General features: G+C 37.1%; 1 protein-coding gene across 1 annotated transcript in view; it reads left to right on the top strand.

The window, feature by feature from the left end:
• MAP3K2 (mitogen-activated protein kinase kinase kinase 2) overlaps positions 1-20,623 on the top strand; it is a 90,269-nt gene that overhangs the window by 38,992 nt on the left and 30,654 nt on the right. The window contains exons 2-5 of the mRNA XM_032145949.2: positions 8,571-8,639; positions 12,707-12,825; positions 13,986-14,026; positions 15,801-15,900. Coding sequence (XP_032001840.1) covers positions 8,636-8,639; positions 12,707-12,825; positions 13,986-14,026; positions 15,801-15,900 — 264 coding nt within the window. The 5' untranslated portion in view covers positions 8,571-8,635. The remainder of the gene's footprint in view (positions 1-8,570; positions 8,640-12,706; positions 12,826-13,985; positions 14,027-15,800; positions 15,901-20,623) is intronic.

Raw genomic sequence — 20,623 nt, 5'->3', positions numbered from 1 at the left:
TTAACATTCTCTGACTTACTTTTTAAAAGGATGATCCTTATTGTTATACAGAAAATGAGTTATATTAGAGTTTGGAGTAAAACCAAGTTGATCAGATATGAAACTATTTCAGTAATCCATGCAAGCAAGAGAGGATTATGGCTTGGAGTAGTGAAATATATTTTTAAGGAAAAGCTAATGGGATTTGCTAATGGATTGGAATATAAGGTGAGAGCATGAGAGGAGTCAAGCCTATCTCAAAATTTTTGTTTTGAGCAATTGGAAAAGTAGAGATGCTTCTTGATAAGACTGGAGAAGAATAGATTTTTTTTCACTTTGTTTTTGTTTTTAAAATTTTTTTCTTCTGAAATAATTTTAAGTTCCAGAAGTTGCAAAACCAGTATAAAGAAATTTGTTTTGATTATTTGAGAGTAACTTGCTAACATGAGGTCCCATCACCCCACAACATTTTAGTTTGTAATTGCTATCAATAAGGACATTTTTCTACATATCCAGAATCCAACTGTCAAAATCAGGAGGTTAGCATTGATAGAATTATATCATCTAATCCACAGAACCCATTCAAGTTTTGCCAGTAGTCCCAATAATGCTCATTTTAGGAAAATAATTCAATCAGGATTATAATTTGCATTTAGTTGTGTCTTTTTGATGTATTTCAATCCAGAACAGCCATAATGTTTCCTTGACTTTCATGATTTCGACAGTTTTGAGGTTTACAGAGCAGTTAATTCTTAGATTATTTCTCAATTGGGATTTGTCTAATGCTTCCCTATGAATCAATTCAGGTTATCAATTTTTGGAAGCAATATCACAGAGGTGATGTGGTATTCTTCTCAGTGTTATCTTACCAGTTGGCACTTTTTTTTAATTTTTAAAAATTGAAGTCAGGCTAGTTAGGTACATGATTTTAATTTGCCTATTACTGATGATCTTAACATGGATCACTTGACTAAGCTTTTTTTTGTGTGTGTCTGCTGGGTTTCTACACTAAAAAGGGTACTTTTTTTTCCTTTGAAAAATGAGTGGAAATGATTATTTTTTGGAGATGGTGTGTTGAAACTAAGTAACTCATTCCTCATCACACTTTTCATTCACTAGCTTTAGCATTTGTTGATTTTTCTTGGTTGAATTATTACTTAATTATTTCTATTGATGATTGCTGAATGGTGGTCTTTCTAATTTTATTACATTCATTAGTTGACATTCTACTGTAAGAAAAAGCTTTCTCTTCCTCCCATTGTTGATTTATTTGTTTGTTTTTGTTTTTATGGACTCATGGTTTTCTTCTTTCTTTCTTTTTTTTTTTTTTTTTTGTTTTTGTTTTTGTTTCAGGAGATGGGAGCTTGCCATGTCGCCCTGGTGGGATACAAACTCCTGGGCTGAAGTGATCCTCCTGCCTCAGTCTCCTGAGTAGCTGAGATTATAGCTATTGGGCCCAACTTCATTGTTTCATTTTTCTATTCAGTGGGCCTGTAATCCAACATTATTTTTATTTTGATGCTCAAATTGTCCCATATTTGATTAGTGAATCCCCTTCAAGTTGTGCCTGTGGCCTTTTGACATGTCCCCATAATCTTTGTGTACTTTCTTTCTGGTTCAATGAGATGTTTTAGGCTCATTTTGCAATTACCTCCTCTGAATCAGCTGTATCTCAGTCATACTCTGATTCCTCAGCCGTACAGTGGGGATTGGTACTTGCAGACATCAGGGCAGCATGGCAAAACTCCATCTCTACAGAAAATTAGCTGGGCGTGGTAGCAAATGCTGTAGGCTGAGGTGGAAGAATTGCTTAAGCCCGGGAGGTTGAGGCTGCAGTGAGCCGTGATAGTACCACTGCACATCAGCCTGGGTGACCATGCAAGACCCTGTCTCAGAAAACAAAACAAAACCACCTGAAAAATTTGGTTGAGAATTTAAATTTTTATTGAAAGAAATATACTAAATAAAACTTCCCCAACCACTTTGTGACTTTCTCTATGTGCATATGTATGGCAGGAGAATTTCCTATTCCAGCTAGCTGTTTCCTCAAAAGGTAAATTGGAGTGATAATGGCATTATGGAAAGTTTACTTGAGTCAGAAATAAGAAACAGGTATTCAAGTCTTAGCTTTGTCCAGCTTTATAAATTATATTATCTTTTTGGCCCTCAGATTTTAAAATAAGATGTTTAGACTAGATGTTTTCTTCTCAGCTGTTTAAAATTTAGTCTTATATTTGTCTTGATTAAAAGTCCTAAAAACTGAGGTAATATAGTGATTGCTCTTGAAATGGTACGATAGGCATGATGAAAGGAGCACTTTCTCGAGGCCAGGCTGGATGGCCTGTAATCCTAACACTTTGAGAGGCCGAGGCAGGAGGATTGCTTGAGCCCAGGTGTTTGAGACCAGCCTGGGCAACACAGTGAGATGCCATATCCACAAAAAAAAAAAAAACTAGCCAGGCATGATGCGTACCTGTAGTCCCAGCTACTTGAGAGGCTGCAGCAAGAGGATCGCTTGAGTCAAGGAAGTTGAGGCTGCCGCAGGCGGTGATCATGCCACTGCACTCTAACCTGGACAACAAAGTGAGACCTTGTCTCAAAAAAAAAAAAAAAAAGAAAGAAAGAAACACTTTCATGTTTTATGTTATATTCTGTTACTAATTTTTACATTTTTTCTTTGATAATTCCTTGTTACTTGACATTTGAAAATAATATAACTAAAAAGAAATTAAAGTTGTCAGTGCTTACAAAATGGCAGCATGCAAGGATAGATAACATGGTTGTTTTTGTAAAAATTTGAATTAGTTGCTAATACTTGAAATTGGGGAGATCTCACATTAAAATTTGGATTAGGGCTTTTTGAAAAACCAGCATATCTGATAATACTGAGCCCAAACTTCTGTAGCAGCTATTGACTGGAGCTGAGGCAGTTGCTTCTCTAGGTGAGCAAATGATCTCTAGTTATTCATAGAACCTGCCACTTCTATTTTGATTCCTTCCTTTCTCCCTTCCTTCCTTTTTCAGATATAATTTGCATACTATGAAATTCACCCTTTTAAATACTACAATTCAGTAATCTTTCATTTATTCACAAAGTTGTGCAACCATCACCACTGCCTAACTCCAGAACATTTCCTCATCCCCCAAAAGATACTTCACACTCATTCACAGTCATTCCCCATTTCCCATACCCTGGCTTTAGGAAATCACTAATCTACTTTCAGTCTCTGTAGATTTGCTATTCTAGACATTTCATGTAAGTGGAATATGGGACTTTTTAAAAATCTGGCTTATTCCACTTAGCATAAATTTGTCCATGTTGGAGCATGGTACTTTATTCTTTTTAATGACTGAATATTTATTGATTGATTGATTGATTGATTGATTGATTGGAGATGGAGTCTCACTCTGTTGTCCAGGCTGGAGTGTAGTGGCGTGATCTGGGCTCACTGCAACATCTGCCTCCCATGTTCAAGCGATTCTTCTGCCTCAGCCTCCTGAGTAGCTGGGATTACAGGCTGCTGCCACCACGCCCGGCTAATTTTTGTATTTTTAGTAGAGATAGGGTTTCACCACATTGGCCAGACTGGTCTCAAACTCCTGACCTCAAGTGATCCAACCACCTCAGCTTCCCAAAGTGCTGGGATTACAGATGTAATCTGTAAGCCACCACACATGGTCAATAATATTTCATCATATGGATATAGGACATGTTTATCTCTTCATCAGTTGATGGACATTTGTATTCTTATGAATAGTGCTGCATTGAATGTACAGGGTTTTGTGTGGTTGTATGCTTTCGGTTCTCTTGGGTATATACAATAGAAGCAGAAACAGTGGCTCGTATTTCTTCACATCTTCATTACCACCTGTCATTGTCTGTCTTTTTGATTATAGCCATCCTACTGGATGTGAGGTAGTATGTCATTTTGATTTTTATTGGCATTTCCCTGATGACAGATGATATCGAGCATCTTTATTTTTCTTTTTCAGTATTGTTGTGGCTATTCAGGGCCTATTGCAGTTTCATATGAATTTAAGGATCAGCTTTTCCATTTCTGCTAAAAGAGGCCATTGGAATTTTGATAGAGAGTTCATTGAATCTGTAGATAACTTTGGGAGTATTGATATCTTAAAGATATTGTTTTCCCATTCATGAATATGGGATGTCTTTCTGTATATTTAGGTCTACTTTAATTTCTTTCAACAGTGTTTTGTAGTTTTTAGGGTGCAAGCTGCATTTTTTTGTTGTTAAATATGTTCCTAAGTACTTTATTTTTTTTGGTGCTATTATAAATGAAATTGATTTCTTAATTTTATTTCTAGAATGTTTATTGCTAATGTATAGAAATATAATTGATTTTTGAATGTTGACCTTGTATCCTGCATCTGTGCTGAACGTGTTTATTGGTTCTAATACTGTTTTTGTTAATTTCTTATGGTTTCCTGTATCTAAGATTATGTCACTTGCAAATGGGTATAGTTTTACTTCTTATCCAATCTGAATTCTGTTTATTTCATTTTCTTGCCTCATCTTCTGACTAGAACCTCTAGTACAATATTAAATAGATGTGTGGCAAGAGTGGACATCCCTGTATTGTTCCTGGCCTTACTGGGAATGTATCCTGTTTTTCACCATGAAGTTTTTCACCATAATCAACTTGATTATGTCCTCTTCTGTTTGTTATCTTTTGAGTGTAAAAGGGTGTTGAATTTTGGCACGTTTTCTGTATGTTTTGAGATGATTTGGTTTTTGTTCTTTTTTTTTTTTTCTTTTTTTCCTTGAGACAGAGTCTCACTCTGTCGCAAAGGCTAGACTATAGTGCAGCATGAGCTCTGCTCGCTGCCAACCTCTGCCTCCCGGGTTCAAGGGATTCTCCTGCCTCAGCCTCCCAAGTAGCTGGGATTATAGGTGCCCATCACCATGCCTGGCTAATTTTTGTATTTTTAGTAGAGGCAGGGTTTCACCATGTTGGCCAGGCTGGTTTCGAACTCCTGACCTCAGGTGATCTGCGTGCCTCAGCCTCCCAAAGTGCTGGGATTACAGGCATGAGCCACTGTGCCTGGCTGGTTTTTGTTCTTTGTTTCGTTAATGTGGTTTTTTACATGGATTGGATTTTATGTGCTGTACCAACCTTGATTTTGTTGGATATATCCCAAATGTGCATGGTATATAATTTGTTTTTTAATGTTCTAGGTTAGGTTTGCGAGTATTTTATTGAGGATTTTTGCATCTATATTGATGAGATATTGATCTTTAGTTTTCTCATCTTGTGATGGCTTTGTCTGGTTTTGTTATTGGAGTAATACTGGCTTCACAATGAATTGGGAAGTGTTCCTTCTATTTTTTTTTTTTTTTTGAACAGTTTTTGTAAATTCTGTAAATGTTTGAAGTGATCTGGTCCAGGGCTTTTATTTGTGAGAAATTTTTCTTTTCTAATTTAGTCTTTTTACTTTTTATAGGTCTGTTCAAATTCTTAATTTCTTCTTGATGAGTCAATTTGGGTAGTTTCTTTTTAGGAATTTGTCTATGTCATTTAAGTCATTAATTTGTTGATGTATAGTTGTTAACAGTATTCTCTTATCCTTTTTATTTCTGAAAGGTTGGTGTAATGCTCCCTTTTTAATTCTTGAATTTAGTTATTTGTGTTTTCCCTCTTCTTTTTTTGATTAGTCTAGCTAAAAGTTTGTTAGTTTTCTTGATCTTTTCAAAGGGCCAATTTTTGTTTTATTGATTTTTTTAAATTTCAGTGGCATTTTTATTTTCTACTCCCTATTCCTTTAGCTTGTTTCAGATTTAAATTATTCCTCATCTTCTAGTATTTTAAGGTCAAAGGTTAGGTTATTGATTTGACATCCTTCTTGTTTGTCAATGTAAATATTTACAGTTATAAATTTTATCTTTAGATGCATCCAATAAATTTTGTTTTGATGTATTTTCATTTTTGTTTATCTCAAAGTATTTTCTAATTTTCCTTATGCCTTCTAGTGACCCACTGATTATTTTTGAGTATGTTTTTTAATTTTCACATATTTGTGAATTTTCCAGATATCCTTATGTTGCCAATTTCTAATTTTATTGCATTTTTGTCAGGGAACACACTTTGTGTGATTTCAATCCATGTAGTTACTGAGATTTGCTTTATTACCTAATATTTGGTCTGTTTTGGAAATGTTCTATATGTATTTGAGAAGAATGTATATTCTGCTGTTTTGAGGTTGATTATTCTGTAGGTGTTTGTTAAGCCTAGTAGTTTATAGTGTTGTACAAGTCTTGTATTTCCTCATTGATTTTCTGTCTACTTATTTTATCCGTTATTGAATGCAGGGCATTGAAATCTCCAACTTTTATTTTTGAATTATGTGTTTCTTCCTTGAATTTTATACTTTTTTGCATTGCGTATTTTGTGACTCTGTTGTTAGGTACATATAAGTTTATAATTGCTATATCTTTTTGATGTATTGGCTATCTTTCATTGTAAAATGCTGTTTGTCACAACAATTTTTGTGTCATAATCTCTTTTGCCTGATAGTGGTGTTGCCACTGCAGGTCTGTTTTGACTACTGTTTGCATAGTATATCTTTTTCTATCCTTTTACTGTCAACCTATTTTGTCTTTAAATTTAAAATGTGGACCAGGTGTTGTGGTTCGTAGTCACAGCACTTAGGGAGGCCAAACTGGGAGGATCACTTTAGCCCAGGAGCTTGAGACCAGCCTGAGTAATCTGTACAAAATCTTTTACTAAAAATCAGCTGGGTGTGATAGCATGCACCTGTAGTCCCATCTACTCGGGGGTGCTGAGGTGGGAGGATTGCTTGAGCCTGGCAGATCAGGGCTGCAGTGAGCTGTGATCATGCCAGTGTACCTCAGTGTGGGAAAGAGAGCAAGACCCTGCCAAAAAAAAAAAAAAAAAAAAGTGTGTCTATTGTAGGCAACGTATTCCGGTCAAAATGTTTGGGACCAGAAGTTTTTTGGATTTTTTCATGTTTTGTAATATTTGCATATACATAGTGAGGTATCTTGGGAATGGGACCCAAGTCTAAACATGAGATTCTTTTATGTTTCATATACATCTTATTCATATAGCTAAAGGTAATTTTATACAATTTTTTAATTGTTTTCAAGACAGGGCCTCGCTCTATCACACAGGCTGGAGTACAATCATAGTGCACTGCAGCCTTGACCTCCCTGGCTCAAGCAGTCTTCCCACTTTAGCCTTCCAATTAGCTGGGACTACAGGCATGCACCACCACACCTGGCATTTTCTTTTTTAAATCTTTTTTTTTTTTTTTGGTAGAAATGGGAGTTTCCCTATGTTGCCCAGGCTGGTCTCAAACTCCTGGGCTCACGTGATCCTCCCACCTTGGCCCCCCCAAATTGCTAGTATTATAAGTGTGAGCCACTGTACTAGCCAACAATATTTTAAATAATTTTGTGTCTGAAACAAAGTTTCTATTTTATTACCCTTGTAGGCCTCTTGCATGGGGGAATTTGGGCATGCATGGAAAAGATATATTGCAGTGGAAGGGGCTGGTAGGATCTTTCTTCTCCTGGGGGGTGCTGAATAAACTGTGAGTTGTGCATGTGCCTTTTGACTGTGACATATCACATGAGGTCAGGTTTGTGGAATTTTCCATTCATAGTGTCATGTTGGCACTCATATTTTTCATCTTATTTTCTAGTTGACCTGGGGATTACAGTTAACATCTTGTAATAACATAGTTTGAGTTAATATCAGCTTAATTGCAATGGTATACAAACACTTTTTTTTTTTTTCCTAGACAGTCTTGCTGTGTCGCCCAGACTGGAGTGCCACAGCTCATTGCAACCTCAACCTCCCAGACTCAAGTGATCCTCCCACCTCAAGCCTCCCAAGTAGCTGGGAACTACAGGCATGCACTACTGCACCCGGCTAATTTTTGTATTTTTTTGTATAGATGGGGTTTCGCCGTGTTGGACAGGCTGGTCTCGAACTCCTGGGCTCAAGCAATCCGCCTGCCTAGGCCTGCCAGAGTGCTGGGATTATGGCATGAACCACTGCACTTGGTCATAAACACCTTTCTTTTATGTAACTCTATCCTTTCCCTTTCCTGTGTGCTGTTAATATTAGGTGAATTATATTATTATATATTGTATACCCAGCAACACAGTTATAATTATTGCTTTATGCAGTTTTTTTTTTAAACCAACATATTAGTTTCCTATTGCTGCTTATATAGAAAAAGAGTTAATGTAGCGGGCCTGATTGCTTATTTTTAGAAGGCCTGCTTAGGAGTCAGCCTTTGGCTGACACCTGAGAACTTGGATTTCAGGAGGGTTCCTGCCTCCAACTGATAATGGTTTGTACAAACACTATGGTTTATGCTGAATACCTGCTTTTCTTCTGGGAGTCTGGAATTTTGGTATGTGTTAGGCAAGGGGGTGCCCACATGATCAACCTTCAATATAAAACACCTCCCCCTAGCAAAATGTGTAAAGTATTCATATTGTATATTTTTCATTAGTAATATTTATACTGACCTTTTTTTTCTTTTCCTGGCTCCTTTTATGTTTCTTTTTATTAATATGTTAATCTGTTTTATCTTCTCAGGCCATAAAGAATGCTGATGGGAGAACCATTTTCCTAATTTTCAAATTTTTGAGCTATTTGCCATAATGGGTGAGTTCAAACTAAAGGCGTTTTTCAGCTACAATTAAAGGATAGAATGGAAGTGAAAAAACTTTCTCTATTATGTGTTATTATAAACCTTTTTATAAATAAATTTTATGATATAGCAGATTTATGAAATGTTTTATATTTACTTAATAGACTTTTAATTAAAGTACTTTTTGTGTTGCTGTAGTTTTAGAATGATCATTTTATGCATAACACAGTAGGGACATTCAAAATAAGCTGTTAAGATGTGTTGTGATTTGCTTAAAGTCTGATGGCAAGAGAGAAATATAAGATTTCTTTTATCATTCATAGAGCAGCAAATCATTGGTGCTCAGGGAGGGTATGTTATACAACTCTTGGTCGTATATTGTGGTATAATGTTAGTTTAAAGACACTAAAGTATGGGAATGGATTGTGTATGTTCAGTTTACATATCATTTTGTTTTCCTCTTTACCTCCTTTTTGTTTTTTCCTTTTCTCCTTTGTGTTAAGAGTTCCAGCATGAGGCAGGGATTAGACAGGAAGACACTAGAAGGAAATGGAGTCATGAATGGCCCACCCTATCCTAAATCAAGAAAAATGGTACTGAGTAGTTGGATGCTCAATTTTGAAACTTAGACTGATCTTGGGATTTAATTCTGACATTTGCTTGCCAGAGTTTGCCTTTATCACACATTTTCTACTTCTTGCTTAACAAAACAAATACACACACACACACACACACACGCACACGCACACACGCACACACCCTCATGAAGAACTTATGTTTGCCCATCTGATGAAAGTGGGGGCTAGGACACTTTCACTGTGTGTCATTGTAGCAAGTATGTAAAGCTTAGACTTCACCTCCCTACTTTAAAAATTTTTCTTCCACTTCCTCTTCTGTAGTCATGAGTAGCAGTGCCCCCTTGTAGCCCAAATTCTCCACTCTAGTCAGCCTTACTTTCAGCTCCATATTGGATGTACTTTTTTACCGAACTCTTTTCAACTTTTCATTTTGGCCGCTGTCACTTGTACTCTATGTATCGATCAGATTTGTTTTTGTCAGCCTCAGATAATACTGCTCTATAGCAGGGCAACATTCATTGCTTAAAAACATATACAAAGGTAGTCGTAGAACACCATGACAGATGTTTGAATTTTTTATTGAGGATGTTATTCTGTAATTATTTTTCAAATATCATAAATAAGCATATAAGGTATTTAATTCAACATTTCTGATAAAAGATTTTTGAAAAAATTATTTTCCAAACATTTTTTGATTTTGTGCTCAATTGAATGTCCTTCCAACATGTGTCAGAAACCCATTGGGCTAGGCGTGGTGGCTCATGCCTGTAATCCCAGCACTTTGGGAGGCCGAGTTGGGCAGATCACGAGGTCAGGAGATTGAGACCATCCTGGCTAACAGAGTGAAACCCCGTCTCTACTAAAAATACAAAAAATTAGCCAGGCATGGTGGTGTGAGCCTGTAGTCCCAGCTACTCGGGAGGCTGAGGCAGGAGAATGGTGTGAACCCAGGAGGCGGAGCTTGCAGTGAGCCGAGATCACGCCACTGCACTCCAGCCTGGGCGACAGAGCAAGACTCCGTATCAAAAAAAAAGAAACCTATTGTACTTACCCATAAGTACATAGGTGTACTTATGGATAAATAAGTGCCCAGTAGTAATTCTTCAAGCCCGCCAAGGAAGGAAATCAATTAAATTGCCCTTTGTTTTGTATGTCACCTTCCGAATATGGGAACTTTTGTTCAACTGGTCCCACCCTTTTTTACATATATAACAGAAAACCGTACTTATTTTTTTTTCCGTTCTCATTTTTCTTAATAAATAAGTAGGCCGGGTGCAGTGGCTCACACCTGTAATCCCAGCACTTTGGGAGGCCGAGGTGGGTGGATCATGAGGCCAGGAGATCGAGACCAACCTGGCTAACTTGGTAAAACCCCATCTCTACTAAAAGTACAAAAAATTAGCCAGGCGTGGTGGTGGGTGCCTGTAGTCCCAGCTACTCGGGAGGCTGAGGCAAGAGAATGGCGTGAACCTGGGAGGTGGAGCTTGCAGTGAGCCGAGATCGCGCCGCTACACTCCAGCCTGGGCAACAGAGCGAGAATCCGTCTCCCCTCGCCCCCCGCCCCCCCCCAAAAGAAGGAAGTATATATAAATGTGATAATTTTAGCCAAAGGCCCTCCCCCAAGGCATTTATTTTGACATTGTAATATTAAGCATATAAAATTGTTTAAATTCAAATGTTTAGGTTTCTTCTAATAAAAATTAGAACAACATAGATAGATTTAAGTTCCCACTTTGGGAGGCCAAGGTGGGAGGATCACTGAGCCCAGGAGTTCAACACCAGCCTGGGCAACATGGTGAGACCCCATCTCTACAAAAAAATAAAAAAAGAATTAGAGTTCGTCTATCCCTAGTATAGATAGAATTAAGGATTTACCTTTTTTTTTTTTTTTTTCTTTTGGGAGACAGATTCATGCTCTGTTGCTCAGCCTGGAGTGCAGTGGTGCAATCTTGGCTCACTGCAACCTCTGCCTCCTGGGTTCAAGTGATTCTCCTGCCTTAGCCTCCCAAGTAGCTGGGACTACAGGCACCTGCCACCGTACCCAGCTAATTTTTGTATTTTTAGTAGAGACGAGGTTTCACCATATTGGCCAGACTGGTCTTGAACTCCTGACCTTGTGATCTGCCCCCCTCGGCCTCCCAAAGTGTTGGGATTACAGGCTTGAGCCATTGCGCCTGGCCGAGGATTTACCTTCTTAAAGAAGGTCACATCAAATGCTTTTATTCCAGTTGAGATCATTGTGAGCTTATTGATGGGTACATCTGTTGTGATTATATCGTACCTGACTGTGGCTTGGTTACCTATTTGGCTAAACTAACATTATAATAAAACTTTATTTTATAAAAAATACTTGGTGAAGGATTATAAAATTTTTTCTTAACCTGGAAATATTAATAAATTAATAAACTAATAATAAACCATTGCAACCATTACTTTAAATTTTAATATGCAAATAATTTCACTACAAAATAGACTATATTAAATGTTATTAAAAATTAGTAAATTAGAGAAGTCAGCTGTTTGGGTGTTTGAGAGACTATTAGGGCTATTGAATTGTTGGAATATTTTTAGTGATTTCCCATACAGGATATGGCATGTTTTAATTTTTACTACTCCAAGAACATAAGTTACTGCTCACCAAAATGGTTACATTTTAAAATGTAAAGTGTAAAGTCTCTTGATTACTTTATTTACCATTTGTGATTATCATTAGTAGAATTGATTTACTAGTGAAAATAAATTAAGTAAGTTGTCCCTGATGTCTTCCCGAGAGCTTATAATTGGCATTACTGGCGGGTACATGCTTTTAGTCTCACAAGGAAATCTTTGGTATATTTAGAAGAGTCTCAAAGTTCATGATCCTTTCTCTCAGTTTTATGGACTTGGTACTTTTTCTAAGGAAAGGAATTTTCTTACATTGTTGCTGGCCAAGATCTTTAAATAGTCTGTTTTAGTCTTGTCAAACCTCATGGTGAAGAAGTTTGAAAGAGCATTTCCAAATACAGTAGGCCAGTATCCACAGGTGAAGCTTTTCTTTGTTTCTGACTCTTAAGTATTGATGAAAGAAAATAAAAAAACTTCCAAAATTAAGTCTGTACTTTGAATATAAATGCTAAGTAATGACATTTATACAAAGTTGTTTATTTTTTTCCCTACTTTTTTAAACATTTTAGATACCTTGATGTTTTGTTTAGGAGTCATAGAAAAGAATTTGTTATGACAGGGCAGTTTTGACCTTATTCTAGGATATTAAATCATTGGAAGAATCAGAATGACTTCATCTTGTCCATCAGTGTCTCATGTGTGGACTGATGCTAGAGATAGAGTCTAGTGCAATTTTATTTTACCAAAAGTGTAGGCATTAAAAATGTTCTAGATGCATTTTTGCATTAATACATTCTCTACATTAAATTTTATTATAAATTTTGTGTTTGATGTCTATACATGTTGATATATATGTCACAATTACAATTCTGTGTATGTGTTATTTCAAAACTACCTAGATGATCAGCAAGCTTTGAACTCAATCATGCAGGATTTGGCTGTCCTTCATAAGGCCAGTCGACCAGCATTATCCTTGCAGGAAACCAGAAAAGCAAAATCTTCATCACCAAAAAAACAGGTATTTATTTTAATAAGTATTTTTTTATGAATTACTTTCCTTTAATATCCTAATCTGATGGAGGACTTGTTTAATGTGTTTAGCTTTTACACTTCAAATCAAGAATTTTGTTAGTGTTTGTTATACATTTTCCTGTAAGAGTGTGTGTTCATCTATTAACAATAGCAAAGACATGGAATCAACTTCAGTGCCTATCAGTGGTAGACTGGATAAAGAAAATGTGGTACATATACACCATGGAATTGTATGCGGCCATAATAAAGAACAAAATCATGTCCTTTCAGGAACATGGATGGAACTGGAGGCCATTATCCTTAGCAAACTAATGCAGGAACAGAAAACCAAATACCACATGTTCTCAGTTATAAGTGGAAGGTAAATAATGAGAACACATGGAGACATAGAGGGGAGCAATAGACACTGGGGCCTGCCAGAGGGTGGAGGGCAGGAGGAGGGAGAGGATCAGGAAAAATAACTAATGGGTACTAGGCTTATTAATACCTGAGTGACTAAATAATCTACAAGCAACTCCCCGTGACGTGAGTTTACCTGTGTAAGAAAACTGCTCATGTACCCCTGAATTTAAAAGTTAAAAAAAATTTTTTAAAGTGTGTGTTCATAAAGAATGGTAGCATTCTGCAGCCAAGGTTGACCCCTTCCCAGAAAAAATAAGGTAGCATTTCATTTAATGTGGTAACTGTTCTCCAAAGCTGACATTTCATCCATTTTTCAAGCACTTAAGCAAATTGTTTTTTGTTTTGTTTAGTTCTTCAAATAGTCTACTCTGGATTTTTAGAAATGAGGATGTTTTTGATTCTGATAGATGAAATTAGTTTGGGATACTCAGCATGACACATAAAAATATAATATTCTATATTTCCCATAACAGGATCAGCAAATGTCTCATACTCCTGGTACCTTCACTAATAGATCTTGGTGTTCTTTCCTGTTGAGCCCAGATTCAGCAACATAATTCTCAGCTTTTAGCAGACACTATCAATTGTTTGGAGCTGGTACAGAAATTCAAACTTCCCTCCTTGTCTGGTCTATTTTAAATGAATGGCTAAAAAACAAAAATCATTTAGAAATTGTAGAAATTTTATCTAATCTCTGAATGATTTGTCTAATCTCTGAAAGACTGATTTGTCATTTCATTACAGAATGATGTCCGAGTCAAATTTGAACATAGAGGAGAAAAAAGGTAAGGAAGGAAACATTACATGTTCACTAATTGATCTAATCAAATATGTATTCTAATTAAGCTATTGAAAGGTTCTTTTCAGATTTGAATGAAGTTTCATGATTTACAAATTGAGAACAGAGTAGTCCTTGGGAATGTGTAATGTGCTTAGACTTAAGATAGATAAAATATGTCAAAATTCAGGCTAAACATTAGAAATGATTAATGTCTTTGCAATTTTCAGAGATAAACAAGATCACTGTTTAATACAGCCTTTACATATTGTCACTTCCTTTTATTTTTACTTGGGGGAAATTAAATATATTTTTCCTTATAATTGTTTCATCCCTCCGGATACTATATAGCATTTATATACGTGAGCTTGACATTCACAATTCTGATTATTCTCAAGAGATCTCAGTTTTATGACATGTATGTCATTAGTAATGTTAAGGAAAGTGAATTGGACTAGTGGCTGCAAATTATTTAGCAGAGATGTAAACCTAGTCTTCTACTTGGTATCTGTATCTCAGTGCACAAATGATAGGGTGGTAGTTGACAACAAAATTGCTAACAAGACCTAATAGGAGTTAAGGCCGATGGAATTTTTTTTTTTTTTTTTTTTGAGATGGAGTCCTACTCTGTCACCCAGGCTGGAGTGCAATGGCGTGATTTTGGCTCACTGCAACATCAACCTCCCGGATTCAAACGATTCTCCTGCCTCAGCCTCCCGAGCAGCTGGGATTACAGGCAGCTGCCACCATGCCCGGCTAATTTTTGTATTTCTTAGTCGAGATAGGGTTTCACCATGTTGGCCAGGCTGGTCTCGATCTCCTGACCTCAGATGATCCACCCGCCCCGGCCTCCCAAAGTGCTGGGATTACAGGCGTGAGCCACCGCTCCCAGCCTGATGATGGAATTTCGTTTCTGCTATTAGTGTCTCATGAAATTAATGTAGTGAAAAGCCTAACAGTTTTAAGGATTTTAAAGTGGCTCACAAATCATGTAAGCATATTCTGCATAGAAATGTTTAAAACTGGAATATATCAGATAAACCATGGAACTGTCCAATCTATTTTCCTGTTTAAGATTCTTTTTTGGATATTTTCCCAATTTTTTCATTCATTCAGCATTATTTGTTGAGTACTTAGTATATGCTAGGCCCTGAAGGAATAAAGGGAGCAAAGCAGACATAATCTCTTTCCTTATGGGGCTTATAGTGTGGTATTGGTGGTCTTCAAGCTTTAGGTGCATGCTCTCTAGGGGCAGCACAGGCCAATCCTTTGGGAAATGGAAAACACTAGAATTTTAATCTTGTAAAAATATTATTTTGGAAGTATGCCTACATGATACATGTACCCAAAAATGTTGAGTTGATAAGGATACAGAAATCAAAATTTGAATCCCTGGAGAACAACTTTATTCTTTTTAACAGTTTCATTTCATTCTGTCATACAGATGTCACGTAGTTAAGTTTAATCACTTTCCTCAATAAACATTTTGCATTGCTCTTTAACATTCGTATGGTAGTTTCAGTGCAAATTAAAAACTGCAGAAAATTTTGAGAATTTCCTTCTTAAAATTTGTATTAGGATAAAACAGACTTTAGAGTTTTTGAACTTTGTGTTGAAAATTTGTGCCTATGATAAAAAATGTTCCGTTGTAGTGTTTAAGTAAAGAGAATATTTACATACTTTTTAGTTAATTTTGTATCACTCTAAAAGGAGGTAACTTTTGCAAGTTTATTATTTAACTTTGCCTAAGAAAATAAAATCTTAAAATTATGTTTATATAGAATCCTTCAGTTCCCCAGACCAGTTAAACTGGAAGATCTGAGATCTAAAGCTAAAATTGCCTTTGGACAGTCTATGGATCTACATTATACCAATAACGAGGTAAACATGTACAGTTTAACTTTAGTAGATCTTATCTTCAAAAGTAATGTGTTCGTTTAAGAGACTGCTTTTAAGACTCGTGTTTTTATTTAGGGATTGATAAATATATGGTATGTCAGAAGAATAAAACAAGTAAATTTTAACTGATGAAAATGGATTTATTTAATTGTGGAAAATAATAGAGGGTGCTGCTATGCAAATAATTGAATGAGGGTGTATTATAGGGGAAAATACATGTATTACTTGGAATTTTGCTGCTTATTTATGGTTTTGTTTTTATTCTGTGTACTTTATTGATGAACTGTCTTTTCCTCTCATACTCTACACCTGGCTACAGATGACAGCTTTGGTGGTTAAACATTTGAGTTAAAGGATTATTTTAGTGTTGGTTAGGGCTCAATTAGATTATTATGTTTGGGTATCAGTACGTATGATCTGAAGGGCTTGCTCTAGCAGTGAGGAGCTCTGCGTTGTGGAGAAACCCCTTTTTAATGTTCTGTAAACTTAGGATTGGATTTAGTGATCTCTGAAGTTTCTTTTAGTTCTTGAGATTCTATGAGATATCAGGATCTTGTGATCTTAAAATTTATAGGACAATTTAGTTAATAATTGGGTTAGTAATTAGATGAATTTGTTTTTTATATTCAGAAAGTATTTATTAATTTTTCAGGCATAATGCTATAATTTATAAGTTGCAGCACCTCATGGAGTAGACCTTATAGACTTGTGGTACAAGCAAACCATTAATAAATGAGTTGTTTGAATATACGAAGTCCTTTGAAAGAAATGCATAAAGTAGGCCAGACACGGTTGCTCATGCTCAAGTCTGTAATCCCAGTACTTTGGGAGGCAGAGGCGGGCGGATCACGAGGTCAAGAGATCGAGACCATCCTGGCCAACATGGTAAAACCCCGTCTCTACTAAAAATACAAAAATTAGCTGGGCGTGGTGACGCGCACCTGTAGTCCCAGCTACCTGGGAGGCTGAGGCAGGAGAATCGCTTGAACCCAGGAGGCAGAGGTTGCAATGAGCTGATACTGCGTCATTGCACTCCAGCCTGGTGACAGAGTGAGACTCTGTCTCAAAAAAAAAAAAAAAAAAGTATAAAATATTGTGATGAAGAATAACAGGCAGAGCACAGTGGCTCATGCCTATAATCCCAGCACTTGGGGGAAGGCCAAGGCAGGAGGATCACCTGAGGCTGGGAGTTCAAGACTTGCCTGGGCAACATAGCAAGACTCCATCTCTATAAAAAAGTAAAATTATCTGAGTGTGATGGCATACACCTGTAGTCCCAGCTATTCGGGAGGCTGAGGCAGGGAGATTTAAGGTGGGAGGATAGCTTGAGCCCAGGAATTTGAGGGTACGGTGAGCTACAGTTGCACCACTGCACTCCAGCCTGTGTGACAGAGCTGTCTGAACAAAAAAGAATAAATTTTTAAAAAATGTCTTGAACTTGAATTATTATCCCATAGGATGATTATAGGGGAACCTAGACATATCTTTTTTCTAAAATTGTATTATGGAAAACTTTCAAATGCCAAGATACATTAATACTACAATATTGTCTTTATCTACCAGCCTAGTAGGTCTATCAAGAAAAATGAGGTTAGCGTGACACGATTTGTCCATATTATACCTATGTCACCTCCTAAGAATTGCTGTTTTTTTTTTTTTTTAATGACTTCTCCCAGTTTGCTATGTAATTTTTTTCTGGGGTTTTGTTGAGGATTGACATCAAGCTAACTGGTTTTTGTTTTTGTTCTTGTTTTTGTTTTTTGTGTGAGATGAGGTTTCACTCTGTCACCAGGTTGGAATGCAGTGGCCCGATCTTACCTCACTGCAACCTTTGCCTCCCAGGGCTCAAGCGATCCTCCCACCTCAGCCTCCTGAGTAGCTGGGACCACAGGCGGGCACCACTGCTCCTGGATAATTTTTGTATTTTTGATAGAGGCGGGGTTTCATCATGTTGTCCAGACTGGTCTCAAACTCCTGAGCTCAGTTGATCCAGCTGCCTTGGCCTCCCAAAGTGCTGGGATTACAGATATGAGCCACCGCGCCTGGACTGATCTGTATTTTTAAGAACCTTTTCCCATTTTCTAAAAATTGGAAAACCGCTCCATTTTTAGTTTATTTTTCTCATGCTTTCTGAAGGATTTCTGTGAGTGGTTCTACCATTATATTTTGGTGGCCTCTTGGCAGGAATGTGGTAGGGGTGGCATTAGGATAAGATTACATTTAAGATTTCTTGCAAAATCATGCTGCTATAAAGACACATGCATACGTATGTTTATTGCGGCACTATTTACAATAGCAAAGACTTGGAACCAACCCAAATGTCCAACAACGATAGACTGGATTAAGAAAATGTGGCACATATACGCCATGGAATACTATGCAGCCATAAAAAATGATGAGTTCACGTCCTTTGTAGGGACATGGATGAAACTGGAAACCATCATTCTCAGTAAACTATCGCGAGGACAAAAAACCAAACACCGCATGTTCTCACTCATAGGTGGGAATTGAACAATGAGAACTCATGGACACAGGAAGGGGAACATCACACTCCGGGGACTGTTGTGGGGTGGGGGTAGTGGGGAGGGACAGCATTAGGAGATATACCTAATGCTAAATGACGAGTTAATGGGTGCAGTAAACCAACATGGCACATGGATACATATGTAACAAACCTGCACATTGTGCACGTGTACCCTAAAACCTAAAGTTTAATTAAAAAAAGGTAAAAAAAAGCATTAAAAAAATAAATAAGTAAATACACTTAAAAAAAAAAGAAAGATTTCTTGCAAACCTGAGATTCTGTGAGTGAACTGTATCCTGTTTCATATCTTGACATATTGTCCCAAACCAAATGCATGATCTTGGACACTGGGGGTACTAAAGAAAGTCTTACTAGTTTTGTGGACATGTGGTCAAGCAAAAAATTCATTTATACTGCATGTTATTCCACTTCTATAAATATTTTTTTCTAGTGTAATATTAATTCCTCTGTTCAAAATGAACTATTACTCTATAAACTTCTAGTTGGCTAGAATTGAAATGTTAAGGAAATTTAAGCTGGAAATATAAGCTGGGGTTGTTTGGATTTGTTAGTCTGGCTTCTCTTTAATAAGGAGTGTGTGTGTGTGTGTGTGTGTGTGTGTGTGTGTGTGTTATGAGGGTTGGGTGTGGAGGAGTTCAGGGTGAGTGTGTGTGTGTGTGTGTGTGTGTCATGGCGGTTGGATGTGGAGGTGTTCAAGCCAAGAAAGGATTTCCTAAGATCACTTCCATTTTAGATGAGTAAAGCAGGAAATTTTTTTTTTTGAAACAGCATCTCCCACTGTCACCCAGGCTGTAGTACAGAGGCACAGTCATGGCTCACTGCAGCCTTGACCTCCCTGGCTCAATTAATCCTCTCCCCCCATCAGCCTCCTAAGTAGCTGAGACTGCAGGTATGCACTACCATACCTTGTTAATTTTTGTATTTTTTATAGAGATGTGGTTTCACCATGTTGCCCAGGCTGGTCTCGAACTCCTGGGCTCAAGCGACCTGCATACCTCAGCCTCCCAAAGTGCTGAGATCACAGGCATGAGCCACTGCGTCCGGTCTAGAGAACCTTTTATTGGCTGTCTTCATACTTCGCTATGTAAATTCAGGAAGATAATTCAGTTCTTTCAGATTTCAGTTCTATTTAATGGTTCTCGAACTCAATTTTAAGTTTCTTTTCTAGAAAGGATTTATATCGACAAACAACTGATTTATCAAAAATAAGCCAGAGGGTGATAGATTTCATGAATGAGACTGAAATGAATTCACCAAGCAAGAAAACATTATCTGATTTATTTAGTGTAATGTAGATAACCTGGGACTTGTTCATGACTCTTAGTCCTCATTTTACAGTTTGTAATAGGTAACCTTAGAACACAGGCAGGATCACATTAGGTCTGTAGGCAGTGCCTAAGCTGCTGCACCAGGCACTCCTCCAGGATGTTCACATTTTACAGCAGCAAACTGAAGAAGAGCAGAATCATTTATGTTCATATTTTTTTCTGTCATTTGACTTAGTGTTGTTTTCCCCCAAAAGTAGCAGTATCTTGGAGAAGTAAACAATCCAGTTATAAATGAATAGTAAAAGTAAGTATTCAGATTTTCCCCTCAAATGAAAAATCGGCGGAACAGTCATTATCATTGCTTTAAAATGTTTTCCAGTGCTCGAAAAGTAATAGACTATTGAAGATAGAAGCAAGATATACCAATATGTTTCATAATTGGTGGGAAACAGAAATGTGTTTAAGTAGATCAGTAGATCAGGCTTGTTCGATGATACCAAACAGTTAATAATTGTATTTTATTAGAAGAAAATTCTCATAGAGCGAAAAGAGCCCAGTTAGTCGGTCACTTACAGTAATACAAAATTAGCTACAAACAGAAATTGGGAATATATTTTAAGAACAGAGTAGGTAGGTGCAAGCAGATTGTCTGGTGGAATTCATATAAATCCTTCTTTATATTCGTGTTTGGCAGCCTTTCTTATAACAAGGACTTTTTTGGCTGGGCACGGTGGCTCACGCCTGTAATCCCAGCACTTTGGAAGGCCCAGGCGGGCAGATAATTTGAGGTCAGGAGTTTGAGACCAGCCTGGCCAACATGGTGAAACCCTGTCTCGGCTAAAAATACAAAAGTTAGCCACGCGTGATGGTGCATGCCTGTAAACCCAGCTAC

This window comes from Hylobates moloch, unplaced genomic scaffold (assembly GCF_009828535.3).
Source record: "Hylobates moloch isolate HMO894 unplaced genomic scaffold, HMol_V3 SCAFFOLD_24, whole genome shotgun sequence".
NCBI lineage: Eukaryota > Metazoa > Chordata > Mammalia > Primates > Hylobatidae > Hylobates > Hylobates moloch.
Note: the sequence above shows the minus strand (reverse complement) of the source record. Positions and strands in the feature narration are given on the sequence as shown.